The following is a 17,983-nucleotide window of genomic DNA, read 5'->3' on the forward strand; positions in this document are numbered from 1 at the left end:
AAGTCATGTAAGGTCACTCCATGGAGACTTTAACCAACCTAAACCAACAGAGGCAACGAGTGACAACAAGTACTAGCAAATCAGAGGCAGAGTTGGTTTTCCCATTATCCAGGGTGGCCGTGTCACTGTTCTCAGTCACTTCACGTAAAAGGGAGTGGATTAGGGCAGGAAATGAAGTTTGGGCACAGTGATTAAAAAAAAAAAAAAAAAAAAAAAAAAAAAAGATAACGGCTGCAACTTTCTACTCAGTTAACATCGTTTATACTGAGGAGCCGTTCAAAATCATCAGATTGTCTGCAAACGTAACATCACACAACATCACCAGTCACTCACATGCACTCCTGTACAGAGACAGGAAACACAAGGAGACAGGACACAGGAAACTGTCCACACACACACACACACACACACACACACACACACACACACACACACAGCTGTAATAGCTCAGATCAGTGTGAGATACCCTGATCCCGGCAAAGAACTCCTGACTTTCCACTGCGGGTCCCTGAATGTCCGGCGAGTCCAAGAAGAAACTGGAGCTGGAGCAGAATATCTGAGAGAGAGAGAGAGAGAGCTGGAATTAGCATATCCTGTTTTCTGGAATAATCATTTCATCATCAATGCCAATCCTGAATATGAATGAAATGAATAAATGAATGAATGAATGAATGAATTGCACAACAAAAAGAGAGAGGGAGTGCAAGACCGTGAAAGAGCAAGAGAGGAATGATGGAAAAAAGAGTGAGCGTGAAAGTGAGAGTGAGAGAGAGGGTGAGAGAGGTAGAGAGATAAAGAGACAAAGAGAACGAGTGAGAGACAGACAGCAGAGGGAAGAGCGCAGCATTTTAAAGGCGGAAAAACAGGATGTATGAAAGGCTTTATAGTCGAGCCAGGTCACACACACACTCACAGACACACACACACACACACACACACACACACACACACACACACACTACGGCCCACGGTAAAGCAAAGCGGCATGTTGACAGGTTTTAATAACAGCGAGCCATGATTACATGCTTTAGCGGCTGCCGGCTCAGTGAGCGCCCAGGAGCAATATCTTTGATTTACGGCTCTTATTTCCTGAAGAATGGGAAGTCGATTCTCGTTAAGTATGCTCGACCGACAGCGGGCAGCAAAACACTCGTTAAAGAGCGAGCGGACTTCAGTTTCAACTCCCGCTCCATTCGTTTCGCTGTTTTTATAGAAGCTCGATCGAGTCTTTTGGGGGCTGAATCGCTTCAGTTGTGGTTACGTGCCGTGTTTTGGTCATTTTTAATAGAGGGACTACAGTCAAAGGCTGTGGGCTTCTTTTAACACCCTGATGCTTTCCATTTTATACAATAAAGGCTTTGCAGTCAGGTCACAAATCTCCTGGCAACCACAGCCGGCAGCATCATGGAGGTCCACTGGTGAAATAATAACAAAATATACACCATAAATAGAAATATCTTATATGGAATTCAATGGCAACTGGATTTTCTGTGTGATCTTGAAGATATTTTTCTATCTCTGCTCATCCAAAAAGCTTCTTAACTCTGACTTACTACTAGACTGCAAAAACATCTATCTTAACACGTCATTTAGTCTCACAATCAGTCTTAAAAATCCTCTTTTCCTCAAAACAAGTGACCAAAATCTGTGGGATGAGATAATCCCACCTGCTTCCAATGTAGTTTCACTTGTTTCAAGATTTTTTTTTTTTTTTTTGAAAACAAGTATAAATATGTTAAAACAAAGCAAAATAAGACAGAAAATATTGTTGTATATTGTACATGGGTTGTATATTGTATATAGGAGTGTTAAATATACTTTCTATTTTATTTTTCATTTTATTTTTTATGCATTTTATTCGATCTATTTTTTTTTACTTGCACAGTGCTGGAGTTGTTGCAATCGCATTTCACTGCTGCTGTACCCGTACATTCATGCATGTGACGAATAAAAATTTTGAACTCTTGAACTCTTGAAAATGACACTTGATTCATGACAATTCTGGAAACTAGCTGTGTATCTTTGGAAAAAAGTGGGATTATCTCACACAATATGACTTGTAAATATGGATTTTTTCTTTTTTCTTTTTTTTTTTTTTTTGACCTGGATGACTCTTAATCAATAAAATAGAGATCCTTGAAAAACCTGTTGCAGTGTGGGTGTGGGTCAGTGCAGTAATGTTAACAGTGAAGTCGAATGGTCTGATAAAGTAGATTTAATCAGCTGGGCCTTCATTTACCAGTAATTTAATTTAATTTTATTTTATTTTAGCAGCTGGACCTTGACCTGGAATTAAATTGGTTATGTAATTTGGACTGCGGTGTTAATCTACCCTATCCCTACAGACCGTGTCTCCAAGCCGGAGGTTGAAGCCGTCCAGCTCGATGAGGGCGGAGGTCTGGATGGTGGTCTCCTGTTTGAGCTCCTCCCTCCTGCCCTGGGGGGACAGGCGGGACCAGGCCACCACGAAGCCCAGCGAGCTGTTGGAGCTGTGGCCCTCGAAGCTGCACCTCAGGTAGACGGTGCTGCCCGACAGCTCCGGGACGATCACCGGGACGGGCGGCGGGGGAGGCTTCTTGGCTGGAGGGGGGCGGAGGAGAGAAAGGGTGGGGTCAAACATGAGGTGTCAGATCATTTAGATGAGCTGGTGTGTTGCTGTGTGTTTGTGTGTAGTGGATGGGTGCAATTTTTTCATTATTCAGACCCCCAGTTTGACCCCCCACAAACTCCCATTTAAAGGGATTTTGCTCTAGGTGAGGGAAAGTGGTGAGTTTGAAATAATGCTAAAACAATGTGAATGAAATTATTGAGAAATGACGCCCCACTGGAAGCCTCTCAAACACCCCTGAGGGTCTCTGGACTGCAATTTGAAAAACACAGAGCTCGACTTTTAACATCCTTGAGATGGAAAGAGATGGAAAAGGAGGCTGTTGTACCTAAACAACGAGGGCAGAGAAGATGGGCTTCTCCAGAAATGGGTTAATTTCATATTCTTACATTTAAAAAAAAAAGATCAATTTTAATCTTATGTCAAAGTTCAAAGAAATTAAGTCATCTGGACATCAAATTAGCCGCCGATACATTTCAACAAACTTAATCTTCCTCACAATGTGCGACATGCTCTATACTTAATTTCACTTTCCAAAGTGACATGTCAGACTTTTTTCATCCTCATTTCTGGAAAAGCTGGCTTCCTTTTCCACCTCTTCTATGATTTTACATACATATCTAGTCTGTGTGGTATCAGTCAGAATTGAACCCCTGACCCAGGCAGCATGTATGTTTTGTGTCACATGTAGTGTTCAGAGCAGACCACTGACTTTTTTTTTGTCCACCAACCACAGTGAAAGGTTCACTGCACAAAGTTCACCTGCCACTTGAGCTATTTTAACGAACAGCTAGACATTCAGAATAAATAAAACCTTAAAATCAGCTGGTTTTTACTATGACTAAAAGTGCCATAGTAATCTCATAATTTACCATTGGTTGGTGGTGAGTGTTAATTTCCATCCTTTTTTTAATGATGATTTTAATGGGGGATGAGTTTCTCGCTGTATGATCAAAAGTGCTTCTGCTGCTACTGTTTAAACACAGCTGCATCCGACAAATGCAGTAAATGATTCAAACTTGGGAAACGCTGCTTGAGCGTGAAAACTTGAATTCCCTTATATGAAAGCATCCAGCAAGAAAACACTCGGCAAAGTCCTCCGTGTAAATGAAAAGCAAAAATAGAAAAGTAAAGCTCTCGGACCACAGCTGCCCGGTTTCCATTATTTAAAACAAGTTAATGAATACATTCAGTGATCTTTCATCTATCCCTAATTAAACTGCCCTCCCTCCCTCCACCTCTGCCAGCCTCCTTAAACCTGCCGTGGGATAATTCACGATCCGGCCGAGGGCCGTCGCCATGGAGACGGGGCTCAGCGGACACCGGGACACATGCTCAGCTCATTAAGAGGAGCGGTGAGGGGGCCGGCGGTGCATTCCTCACCGCATGGCAACTCCCTGACCCCCCGATTGTTTTGGTGTGTGCCCTAACACGAGGAGACAGCGGGGAGGCCATAAACACGCCGGCGGCATCCTCACTTTTACACGTTCCATCGACGTTCACCTCATCAGGACCGCAGGCCAGCGACGCCGTGGGCAAAGAGTCCGACATCTCTGTTAGACAGACAGGACGGGACAGCAATAAGCAACAGCAGTCAATTATACATGGAAACGTTTAATGAACTTCATAGATTATACATGACACAGAGGAGAGGAGAGCCGGTGGTATTTAGTCCTAACAGGAGCGATTCCTACATGGATTCAACAGGTGGTGTCGTGCAAAGTGCTTTAGCTGGATCAAAGATTAAGTCATTAACAGAACCAGGATCCAAAGATTAGGCATGATCACGATTCCACCTGGAAAATTATGTAACTGCATCAACAGTTATGACAAAAATGGCTTGGGCCACAGACTGTAGGTCACAGTTTAAACTGATGCACATGAGATTTTGTGTAAACACCCTCTTATACACATAACATAACATAACCATCATTCACAATGTAGCACTGCACCTACAGATAATGGGACATGAGGACAGGTGAAGAAGGGAACGCTATCACAGTCAGAAACACACTGATAAAAGACCAAAAAACAAAACAAAAAAAACAAAAACACAAAAAAACCACAAAAAACTGTCAACCATCAACTTCATATTCAGGGATGATGCTGGAAATTCGTTGGTCATGGCAAAATTAGGTCAAAGTTGAGCTGCATTTGTTTAAATCATTCAGGCACACAGTAAGAGATCATTTCTAATCTTAAATTTTTTTGTTCTTTGTTTGTTTTTGTTGTGCTGCCCTACCCTGTGCGCAGTAGCCCATGCACCCCTGAGTGGGCTGCAGCAGGTAGACGTAGAAGTCTCCACAGTTGCGAACGCTGACGGGGATGCGAAACAGGCAGCAGTCCCTGCTGGCGCTCGAGAAGAACTGCCAGGCGGCGCAGGCCGTCAGCTGCCTGAGCTCCAGCGGCCCCGGCAGGGACTCGCCCTCGCCCAGGGACAGCCACACCGGGGCCTGGGTGCCACAGTGGTTCACCTGGATGGTCAGAAAGAGAAAGCGCAGGTGTCGGGGACTATAAGATCATGACGACATGTCTTCAAAAGCACTCACAGCTCCATGATGATCATTAGACTAATGATCATTAGTGATGTGAATATGAGACCAAACCAAACAAATAAGTTAAGAAAACAGCATCCCTTTACTTTAACACAGCCTTTAAAACAGGGAGAAGACAGCACCTTTGCTATTTCACCACAGTATGAGATCCATCACCTAGCACTGGACACCAGTAAAACAAAAGAGATGTTATTGGACTTCAGGAGAGACAGAACAGATCCTGCCCCACTTTTTATAGAAAGGGAACAAGAGGAGAGGGTCTCTACATTTAAGTTCTTGGGGACCAGCATGTCTCAGGACTCCTCCTGGTCTGCCAACACCACAGCGGAGGTTCAAAAGTCCTGGCAGAGACGGCACTTTGTGAGACTGCTCTATAAAAACAAGCTAAAGGGGACTCTGCTGGTGACCTTCTACCGATCCACCATGGAGAGTGTGCAACATACTGCATCACAGTTTGGTTTGCCGGCTGCTCGGCTGCAGACCGGAAGGCCCTCCAGAGGGTCATGAAGACGGCAGAGAAAATGATCGGCTGCCCCCCTGCCTTCTGTGGAGGACATCGCCAGCTCACGGTGTCTCAACAAGGCCAAGAAGCATCACTAAGAACCGCACACACCCAGGTCATGAACTGTTTGCTCTCCTAGCTTGAGAAGCAGAACTAATAGACTTAAAAACAGTTTCTTCCCCTGAGCCACCAGAACTTGCATAAATACATAATGAAATTACATGCAATAACTTGATCATTATCCATTATTCTACTAATATTTACTGGTTTTATTTTTTATGATATATTGTGTCTGATTTGTCGAAGGAGCACTTTTAAATTTCATTGTACTGCTTGTACAGTTACAATAAAGGCATTCTATTCTGTTCTATTCATATCACATATATACCGTCCAACCCTACAAGTAAATATCCATTTTGCTACCAAATGACCTATTTATAAAGCTGATAAATTTGCTTTGTCTAGACACTGGTATCAGGAAGGTCCTCCAACTCAGGGTGATACTTTTCTAATGGCATATTGCACTTGATATTCCTGAGAGGGAAAAAAAATTGGCCTGACAAATCAAGCCATTTATTTGCCATCATCACAGAGACAGTGTCTTATTATGTAACACATGTTCACAGCGATGCTTTCCTCCTTCCTCCAGCCACTCCTGTGGACACTCATCACCCGGGGAGAGCGGCGATGCCCTGGGAAGGCAGAGGGAGGCCGACACTTCAGATGGATCCTGCGGGCCCGACACAGCGGGCCACCCGGAGGAAATGAGACACATTCCAGCTCTCCTTGCACTCTCCTTCATAAATGCACTCACACACTGCACTCACACTCGAGCACACACATACACACACATATGCACAGCAGCTTATGCTTTGCTGAGACAAAACACATACACACAGACACACACAGGTGAGGCTACCTGATATAGGGTTTGACTTGGGTTTTTCCAAGACTAAAACTGATGTTTTAGTCCCCAACACATCAGCTCCCATCTGACATTAACATGACAACAAATAAACTGGCATTAATCTGCATAATGCCATTAGCTCGCTACATTAAACAGCTAAAAAATGAAGAGTAATTTGGTCTGACGGTGAAACTTATAAATAAACGCAAAAACATATTCAAAGACATTGAAAGACACGCATTTTACCGCTATGATATCCAAGGTGTGGCTACTGTTATTACACTGTTCTCAGTAATATAGAAACCATATTTGGGAAATTATTCAAAAATGCATGTCTCCTCGATCACATAAGTGTGAAATCACCCTCTGAGTGCAAACCTGCAGGTGAGCAATTAAAACAAATGTGAGGAGAAGCATTAATGGCTCGTTTGGAAAATGAATGAATGAATGAATGAATGAATGTGTCACCCCAGGGCGACTCACCCTGCATAAGATGAGTGTGATAGCACCTTAATTATCTAAGGACAATCATCTATTCATAATACAGCTACTGGGGAGTTTGAAGCAGGGAGAAAGTTGGAGAGATGAACTCTAAATTGAACAGCAAGAAGTTTATATCATGACATAAACAACAGTGGAGGAATAAGCGTCACTTCCTGCATCACAGACAACACCAGCACAGTTTAGCTGCCACAAAATATTCCCAAGCGTTCATTTAAGACACATGTAAACACAGCACATCAAGACCGGTAAATTCTCAGCTGTATTCACACACTTCTCTTGTCTGTTCACAAAAAGTCGTTTACCTCCACGCACTGGGTGGGCATGCTGGCCGGCTTGTCGAAGATCTGAAACTGGTACCAGCCCGGCGTGAGGGAGTGGTCGCAGATGAAGTCCTGCAGGGCCGACTGCTGCAGCCAGCTGGAGCTGAAGGCGGTGCTGCGGTAGGGGTTCTGCAGGAGAGAGTGGCCCCCCGGTGCACACTCTGGAGGGAGCGCTGCAAAAACAACAGCCAGAAACACAGCGTGAGCTCTGGATCTACACCGAGACTGTCAGTAACAATCATCAATATATGGAGTGCTTTCCACTGGCATGTATAAGGGGAAACCTGTGCAATAGCAAACATGCCTGCATCTGAATGTGGTGCAGCTATTTCCCTCAGAAATGGATACAATTACATTTGCAAACGCTTTTACACCGCTGAAGTTCCAGAAAGTTCATGCATTCAAAGGAAAGTACTTCATAGTCAACAGAATATACTTTTTTTATGCTTAACATCTTAGCTGAAATCATCTTTTACCTATTTGTGCTTAAGACCCCCAGCCGCATTTTAAAAATAGGTTAACGCAAACACTAAGGATTTCTTATCTTATTTTGGCCTCTTATCAGATTCAGTTCTTTAATGAGCTCAGAGCTGTTTGTTTTTTTGTTAATAAGTGACTTTTGCTGCCTTCAGATCTGCGGCCTCTTAAAGTTTATGTTGCATGTCGTCAACCCCACTCAAACAGTGTCTTATTATCTGTTTTTTTTTTTTTTTTTTTTTGAGCCACTATAGCACAAGCAGATCATCTCTGCCAACAGCAGGACTCCATCGACTCTCCCTGAGGTGAAGCGGGCGTTCCTGTGTGTGGAACCAGCAGAGTGGATGCACATTGGCGCCCCCTATGTAAGCACACATTAAGATCTTGATACTGTGACATACCACGCACAAACACTCTCAAGACAGGAGTGCACCAACAACGTGCCCAACCACACTTCATTTTAAGGCGCTGGACGGGAGGATGACAACTACAAAAGACACTTTATTCGTTTTCTCATCATTATCCAGGGTTTGACGATGAGAGCCATGTAGACCCAATGTGCTTATTCCACATCTCAGTCGGGGGAATCTAAAAAGCCGTCACTTCAATTGACCCTCAGCAAATCTGTATCGTAGGTGGAAATTTTTAATCCCAGCCGTTGACACAGTGTTCAAAAACAACCTTACACATACAGTATTATGGTGCACCCATTCTTACAGTTTTCACCATGAGGCCTTGATGTAGGCTGTCAACATTTTTCCCAGTTTGCAGAAAAAACCTCCTTTTCTGCTGATAAATAAATTGTCAGCACGTCAGCACTTCACATGGCGGTGAGAGGGGACCTGTGTCAGAATACAAGCTCTCTGATCATGATCACAAACTGAGCCGCAGCCAAACCTAACAGCATTATTATTATTATTATTATTGTTACTATTAATGACGCTGTTCCTGGCAGGACGTGACTGCTCATGTCCATATGGTCCGTTTTCAGATTATGGTCTCACATGAGAGGTATCGTAAAAGAGGAAGCTGATGCAAAGTGCTTGTTATTCAGCGGCTTGTGGAAAAGCGCTGTTGGAGACATCAAGCTTTTTTTTTTTGCTTACGATAAGCAAGTTTGAGCGACTTCAAAGACACACTGACTCGCCGGTTTCACGTCGAAAGTGAATTTGAAACAGGGGGGGCAACTATTTATTTGGAGCATGCCAAAGCAAGTAAGTCCTGGGGGTAATTAAAAAAAAAATCTCAATCAAAGACATCCTCTTTAAACCTCTGAGTGAAGGAAAACTCTGCTGTGGAAAATTTTGCACCTTTCTAAGGATAATATGATTTTTTATTATCCTGGATAAGTGCGGTTTACAGTGAATAACCAGCATGTTGTACAGTTTTGCTACAAATAAAATGATGAACACAACGGAAAGGCCTACAGGTGGACAGGTGGATTACCTCTTTTGAGCAATCTGAAACTATTAGAGGCATAAGAGAGTTGATATTTTGGAGATGAACACATTTAGAAACAAGGCCATCATGTATTTGTGAGTAAAATATTTACCAAAGATGCTGAGAGGATCACATGAAGATGAAAAATCAAACTTAGGGGCAACAGTGTTTAGTTATGGCCACAGGAAACAGTAAGACAGCATCAAGATTTTCAGATGAAACTTTGTGGTATTTAGATCATTTGAGCAATAAAAATGTCTCTGGGAGGATCAGCGGTCAGATATGAACTGTCATTTTAAGCTATTCTTCCACATTTTCAATCAAACATACGTCTGATTAGCTCCTCTGCTGCCTTCACAGCAGAGATTCAACCTGTAAGCAGGTCAGGAGAGCTTTTACGTGTGCTGTGCTGAACGTCCGGTGTCAGGGAGCTCTTTCTGTGGAAAAATCCTCTGCTGCACAGGAAGTGATGCATTTTATATCACCAGGAGGAACCAGGAGCAGCTGGTTTGGAATATACAGAAGAAGAAGAACTGGGTAGTGAACGTGAGCAGCGATAGCCACCCCTATGCAAATCTGATATACGGCCATATATGTAAACTACATATTAAATATATATGCCCATGTATGTCTCATACATATATGATAAGTATATAGGCATATATGACAAATATATTTTAAAATATAGCAAAAATGGCCACTTTCAAATATGTTCCATATATTTTTTCCATATATACACATATATGGCAAATATTTTTCTATTGCATAACTGTTAATATATGATTGTCATATACTGTTAATCATATTAAGGATCCAAATATACAATGCATGTATGTATACATAATTGCATTATATATGTGCAAAACAAATACATCTGCCACATATTCACACTTAAATTTCTTAATATATGTGGTAAATATATAATGCAATCCAGTATATGCACATATATGTTACCTTATGTCATAGACCAAATATTCACACTACATATTTGCACACATATCCTGAAATATATATCCAAATATGTTACCTTATATGTCCCATTATTTAAAATATATGTTCATATATGGCTATATATCAGATTTGCATAAGGGCAAACATGGCTGGACGGACAAAGAAAACAGCGCCACCTACAGAAACACAAACACCATCAACAGACAATCAAAGGACAAACGTGTGGCCCCGCCCACACACTGTTTGATTGACAGATAATCTCGAGGAAGAGCTGCACAGAAACACCACAGCAATGAACGCTTTGCACCAAAAATGCTGCCAGAATCAGAAAAATAAGAATTTCATGGCTAACATCTTTAAATCAAGAGGAAAGCTGAGTATAATCTAACACACAAAATGACCTTTTTTTTGCAAATAGCACCAAAATGTCACAATCTCAGAGGCTGTGACATTTGCCCAGGATGATGCCGCTTTGAAAACATAAACCACAGAATCAACCAACAGTAATAAGGCACATCTAATAGTGTTTGGGGAAAAAATCAGTTCATATTAGTATTGCAATGTGAAGATGAAGATATTGTAAAGATGCTGGTATCGTATGAAACTAGACGACCTAAAGAGTACGTTGGTGCCAAGTACGTCATGCCTGGTTGTTGGCAAGGCGGCTAAATATCGCTCCAAAGTTTGGCTACATTTTGGTGAGGGAAAGCTGGCATTTTCAGTGGAGTCCCTCGACCTCTGACCTCCAGATATCTGAATGAAAATGGGTTGTATGGCTACCGATGGGTCTCCCCTTTGCAGACATGCCCACCTTCTGCTAATCCCATGCAGTTTGGGCCACAAACCCTGCAGTCCAAATGTGTTCTTTAGGCCTGTTGGTGTGAAATGGTGTATTTGTGCAGACTGAGGCCTAAACAGTCTTGGAGTTGCCTAAAATTGGCTTTGACTGGAAAGCTGAGACTCTTGTGGATTCAATGAACCACATTTGATTCATGTGTGATGATGTTTGACCCCATAGCAGCCATTTCACTACAGTAAGACCCTCATGAAACTTTACATCCACAAACTACAGGAGAATCGCAGTACTCAAGAATTGGAATACATATCGAATCCGCAGCCAAGCATCATGTAGTATAGTACTGAATCAGGAGATAAACATATCTCCCAAAGTTTTGCCTACCAAAGAAATCATGTCCACATGTTACTGCAAGTCGTGTCTGTGGTTGTAGGGGATAAATATGGCCATTGAAGCCAGCAGGCGAAAAAAGAAGAAGTACATGGCAGATGGCAGCAGCGATGGAGATGACAACGATGACACTTGCACTCTCCAAAAAGGTGGCAAACCTCATGGCCAGTGTGGATGGGACATGATGGAGCGGCACAAATGTCACATTCAAGATCGAGAAGTAAACCTGGGCCACTCTGACTAGACTAGTCGGAGAAAATGAAGAAGAAAGGCTTGGAGTTTGTGGTGTGTGGTAACAGACGTCAGAAACATGAGCAAAATCAGAAAAGCAGCCGCTCAGAGACGAAAGAAAATGTCAGCGACGGAGCAGCACCAGCCTGAGCCGCTGTGTTTCGGGGCACAGAATGAGCTTTGGCCCAGACCTGAGAGGCCAAGTGAAAGGTGATAGCCTGACTAAGTATGACACAGTGGTGACAGGCAGACGATCCACGGCAGGAGACGACAGGAGCTTTCAGAGCCGCCCAGAGCGCCTTCACTCCCAGCTCCCCGGCAGCAGCAGCACCTGGTCACTTCACTCCTCCTGACCGGCCTGGACAGGAGCCGTCACACTCCTCGCCCCGTCTGCCTGTCAGAGTGGGCGGCCCTCACCGACCGACGTCTTTCTTTTCCCACCTTGGCCCCAAGAGTCAAAGGCCTGTGTGGTTGAAAAGGCAGACATATTTTGCCTCTGCCTCCCCTGACAGCACAATAGATTGTAGCATGAGACACGGTGGCATGTGCCCTTGGATGACAGCGGCATGATGGATGGGAAGGTGTCAACTTCTATGAAGCAGATGGACAGACGGACAAAAAATAACCTGAGGAATCTGCAGGCAAGGACCTGCTTCACACACTAAATATACTTAATTTTTGAGCTGTTTCAAACACTAAATAATTGTATTTTTATCCATATTTTCTCAGGTGACTGCATTTCATCTCACTGAGGAAAACCAAGGTGATCGTGATCATATCAGAGAAGTCTAACATGTTAAGATCTTTTCCAGTAAACTTATCAAAACAGAGAGGAAACAAATCCTGTGGTTTATGGATCAAGAGCCTTACAGTGTGTTATTTTTTTACATAATGATGATCTTACCTGTTTGTGGATTAGCTGGATTAGGAAGTAAGAAGAACACAATGCACGGAAGAAGTTTCCAAACAAGTACAAGTCTCATCGTCCTGCAGGAGCCAGTGCGCAACTCTGCCATCAAACACGACACACTTTTACCAAACTCTCCTTCCCGTCCTGGAGGTAAGCAGCGCAGCCGTTTATTTGTTTTTTTACGTTTTCCAAACGAAGCCAAGTCTATGAAAATCCGAGGGAAACGCAGGCTTGTCAGAGTGAGTTTTTTTTTTTTTTCTTTGTCGGAGGAGTTTGGTGAAGTTGTCGGCTAATCCGAGACGCCGGAGCGCAGCGGCTGAGCTCCCAGTCCTGCAGGCTGCAGCATCTCACTGCGTTAGGAGCGTTAGGAGGGGCATCCAGCGGTACACCTTATCATGACCCGGTCCACCCAGCAGCTGCACTCCTCTGCGGCTCACTGTGAACCAGACACCAGGCAGAGTCCAAATCCAGCTCTGATTAGTAAGAAGAAAAAAAAAATCTGGGGGTGTCCTAATTAATCATTCTCACCAGACATGCAATTATGATTATGACTGGTTTGCTTGAGCGATTTTTTTTTTTTTTTTTTTTTTTTTTTTTCTTTAAATCAATACAACTAAGTCAACTTGTGACATAATGTTTAAACCGCATAGCATATCATATATTTATCAGGTTTTACCTCTAAACCAGTTATCACCGCTAGGGAAACTTCAACACTGCCTCTTTTTTCATTAAAAATATTCTGTAGATATCTTGATTTCTCATTTTGGCCAGTTATGATTACATGTGGACTCATGAAAATAAACTTTTTGTTAGTCAAAAATGTAATTATGAGTTGCCTTGTGTGAATGAGTAATTAAATGTTAAAACAGATTAACACCCAGTAGGCTTTCTATCCATACCTGGAAATGATGGTGCATTAATAAATCATTATTATGCAGTCATTAATATAAAATAACCTCTAATCAGGTTAAAGCCTCTAACTGTGTCATCATGTCACTCTATAGGCTTGTGCTGCCTGTATAGCTTTGTATACTCAAGCATATTAAAAAGTGTATTCATCCATAGATTATTCAGTTCATTAGCTTTATAATTAAATTAGGTAATCAAAAGGCAATGAAAAGCAATAAAGTGAATCAGCTGAAACCCGTAACACTGTCAACACCCTCCAAAATTTGTTTTTCTCTGTTTCTATAGTGAAAATAACATGAGTGAGCGTAATCATGATGCAGGTCCATGACTGGCCAATCATGTTATATTTCATTAGTCACCAGTCCAAACCACTAAAACAGATGGCCCACGCGCTGCATTTTTCAGGGAAATGGCCTCAGCCAAAGAGTGGGATTTTTGGATAAGCCAGATATCACATTCACGTCCCTCTCCAAACTTTTCCTTTCCATTCTCACGCTTTAACTGCACCGAGCAGCCGTGCCACCGAGATAGAGTTTCACTGGCAGGAGAGCTGGAGACTTTCGCTTCAATATCCACAGCTGATTGTTCTGAGGAGCTGAAAGTGATCTCCTCGTGGCTGGGAATGAAATTGACAAAAATGATGGCTTAACACTGATTGCTTTTGCATTAACGTAGACAATACTTAGTGGAATTCATTCAGGGGATGTGGAAAGCAAGGCTACAAAGCAATTTTGATAAAAAACGAAGCAGTCAAAGATCAGGCGCTGCTCTTCTCCCATTCAGGCATCAGAAAATATAACTTGAGCTGCATTATTATGAAACAGTGATTGATTTTAAACTGATTTTAGGTACCGGTGGTTGATTTAAGCAACAAGAAGGATGATTTTACCACACTTTTGGCACCGTATAACAGCAAAATTTCCAGTTCACAAGTGTTTGCAGATCTTTCAGGCATTGTGTTGATTTGTAAGCTTGAATAGATCTAATATCTAAGATGAATCTGTGAAAAGCTGAGAGCTTTGCAGGTCATGACCTGCTCCTTTTGGACCGGAGCGCCTGGTCTTATCCCAGTACAACATGAAGGTGCCTGACTGTCTTGTTCAGACTCTGGTGTGTTTGACTCGCAGACGGAGAAAGGAGTAACCCCTCCATCATAAATCTCCTGGACTATAAGCCTGGTGAGGGCCTGGAATAGCCATCAGGTAAAAAACCCTAACCCACTTTCTCTGCCGTTCCCCCGTGCGCTCTCTTACACAACCAGCAATTAAAACACAATTGGCCTCCTGGACCGAAAACATGCATCCCTAATATGTCAAGTGAATACATATAGTTCATACATTAATTTAAGAACCTTTCAAGTTAAATAAAGGGAGCACAAAAGTGGTAAACAAATGGAGATAATTGCGTTGTTTAATAGTTTAATCTCCATACACAACCTGATTTTGTGCAATTTTCCCTCATTATTTCTCTCAGTTGTGCACGCATGGAACGAGGAGAAAATGACAGCACTTCCTATTCCTCCCCTGGGAAATGTGATATCAGCTAAATGAAGCAGGGAATGCAAACTGTATGTAATTACCTGGCTCTCCACTGCCGACAGGACAACTGATTGCACAACTTAAAGTCTTCAGAATTGCATAGAGAGAACGCAGATGACTGGTGGAAACACGGAAAAATAAATGGGTTACATCAAAAAAAAAGTCAGTCACACATGATACACCGATTCATTTTGCCCTTTTTATTTGCTACTATGAAGGTATTGATATGAATACACACAACATATACATCATTATCATTGTGATCAAAGGGAAATTATGGTGTAAAGCGATATACAGGCCAAGACATGAGCACACCTTACCAGTTATTCTCTCTTTTTGCAAATCATCACTATTCAGACCCAACGCAGGACTTTCCAAGTGTGCATTCTGCCCTCTCCTGCCATATTCGGCACCCTGATTTACAACCCACCTGCGGCTGCTCACTCAACAAAGGGTGAAAGTGCTTATTTAGGTAATGCACAAACACACTGGGATGACGGACACGCCTAATACTTTCTTTGGCCCCTGCAGGGAGCTATATATGGACAACAGCCATGTAACGATTCCTCAGTTCAGGCCCTGTCTAATGAGGTCATGATGTCTCATTTGACGACACATCAGAGACCGGGACTGCTGCTGAATGTGACTGAAGATGAGACCGTCCTTGCTGACAACTCAGTTTGACCCACACTGAATTACAGGACGCTATAATAGAAAATAACCCCAGTAACAAATGGATAAACACATAAATGGCCTGTGTTTGGTTAGGCTACAGGGTCGATGCGACCTCAGAGCAGCCGGGTCATGACACAAGCTATTCCTGCCGCCAGCCGCACCAGCATTAACCCCTCCATTTCCATCTTTTCCGATCTGTCATCAGTAGCATGTGAAAACGTCTTTGATGGCTCTTTTAAAATGTGAACAACCCGCTGCAGCACTGATCTCTCTCCCATCACTTTTTCATGACTTGAATAGATAATAGACAAGGAAAGTTGAGGGGAAACTTGAAAAAAGGCACTGAGCAAATTGATATTTAAGTATTCAGGGGTGGATTTTTCCTTTAACATAACTTCCTTTCTGTTTAGTAATCATTCCCTTTAACTACTTTTTTACATCTGTTTGCCCTGATTTACTGCAGAGAGCATTCTCCATCTGGGCCAAGATGAAAGTAAATACAGAAGGAGAAGAGGAGCGTTTTGGTTTGATGGGACGGGCAGTGATGGCAGAAACCAAAAACCCTCTCTTTCCTCCATCGTGAAGCTCAAACAATGGTAAAAACAGATGGCATGTAAATGACCCACAGTCAGATATGGCCTGTGGCCCCTCAGACAGAGAGAGAGAGAGGGCAGAGGAATGAAACTTTGAGGGAGAACAAGAAAGAGATCCAACCAATGAGACCAGCGCTTATCAGTATGATCTAAATACAAGACAGCTGATTTTGTGGGACATATGCAAAACATAAAAAAATAAATAATACTCATATATTTACATGCATCTAAATATGTGCATTTAGGCCGAGACAGGCTAATTCATTAAAAGCACAAGTTTGTTGTGTCCTAATTGCTGATTATGCCATGCTACTGTATTACTCCAGATCACTAGAGGCTCTTGACTCGTAACATGTACCCTATAAAGCTCATACAGAGTGACTGCTGGATTGCATAGGCCTACATTGTCTATACTGGCTTGATTTATCCAGTGGACGCCCATCCACCAGAATACTACAAGGATCATTTTTTTATTCCCTGACATTCTGACAAATGGTATATTTAAGCAAAATATAAACTAATCTACTCACATTTTGTTTGTTCCAACAATGTTGTGAGAGCATTACAGTAACATTCTTTACAGCTGCAGGATGATGGACAAAGGATTACAATTACAATTAGAATTACAATTACATTTCACAGTTGGCTTTTTTTCTCAAAAAGACCAACATAGGATATTTTTATACACCAATAAGCAAAGATAATTCAGGAGAGAACAATGCAGTCAAGTGCCACAAAGCTCCAGTTCTGGTCCAAAGGACTTAGGTGCAACAAGACAGTGCAAAGAGGGTTAAATGCAGGACTGTCCTGTACAAATTGGGATGTTTGGTCACCGTAAACATCAGCAGCTTCCTGCTTGTTTGTACTTCCTTCAGCCACCTGACATAATTTATCTCTTTGTGCTCAAACAATAGCACAATTAGGCTCCATCCTGTCGTCAGTCTGCATGGAGTCATGGACTGACACGGAGACGTCTTTGAGGACACTGAAAGGCAGGGTCAACAGTAGCATCTCAGGTTGCGAAGTTCGACAAAAGGCGCCCATAATTTGTTCAGCCAAAGTACTGATTGCACGGTAGCTGTAAATGTCACTGGATACAATGGTGAGTCGCTTTCAAACACGCAGCTGAGGCCAAGGGTCGACCCCGGCGGAGGCTCCTGGCTTTACAGGGGCTGAGAGGTCAGCGGCTTCACAGGAGCCGCTTGGCCTCGGCTCAGGTTTCCTGCTGCCATCGCCCCCCCTGTGTCAGCTGTCCTGGTGGGTACAAACAAAATGGCTGCAACGACAACTGTCTGGATAAACTCTCCCACATGCAGATGAGTGTTTTTATAAGGGGATCCCCTCCACCTAGCGTCTGACCCTTTTAAATCACACCTTCAACCTCTGACTTCACCGTTGGCTGGGTAACCTATACGAAAAGCAGATTCAAAAGGATTTTTTTTTTTCTCTTTAACTGCAACAAATAATGATTATGAAACAATCATTTAGGTCATTACCGTTGTTTAACAGTGGTGGAATAAATCAGACGCTTAGCATGGAGTCAGAAAAATCATCCACTCCAACTGCACGCTGTGTCAATTTTTACCCATTATATGATGTTGCTAATCAAGAGAGCGTGCGGCATGATGGAAACACTGAGGCCCTCTTCCATTCTAGAAAATCTCCTGTATCTGCTTT

At 42.7% G+C, this 17,983-nt stretch overlaps 1 protein-coding gene across 1 annotated transcript in view; it reads right to left on the reverse strand.

The window, feature by feature from the left end:
• The window catches only part of vwde (von Willebrand factor D and EGF domains), a 36,295-nt gene extending 23,631 nt beyond the window's left edge, over positions 1-12,664 (reverse strand). The window contains exons 1-6 of the mRNA XM_030072527.1: positions 12,586-12,664; positions 7,379-7,569; positions 4,851-5,082; positions 4,087-4,161; positions 2,348-2,580; positions 467-556 (exon numbers count right to left, since the gene is read on the reverse strand). Coding sequence (XP_029928387.1) covers positions 467-556; positions 2,348-2,580; positions 4,087-4,161; positions 4,851-5,082; positions 7,379-7,569; positions 12,586-12,664 — 900 coding nt within the window. The remainder of the gene's footprint in view (positions 1-466; positions 557-2,347; positions 2,581-4,086; positions 4,162-4,850; positions 5,083-7,378; positions 7,570-12,585) is intronic.
• Positions 12,665-17,983: the final 5,319 nt, after the last annotated feature.

This window comes from Myripristis murdjan, chromosome 16, assembly GCF_902150065.1.
Source record: "Myripristis murdjan chromosome 16, fMyrMur1.1, whole genome shotgun sequence".
Classification (NCBI taxonomy): domain Eukaryota; kingdom Metazoa; phylum Chordata; class Actinopteri; order Holocentriformes; family Holocentridae; genus Myripristis; species Myripristis murdjan.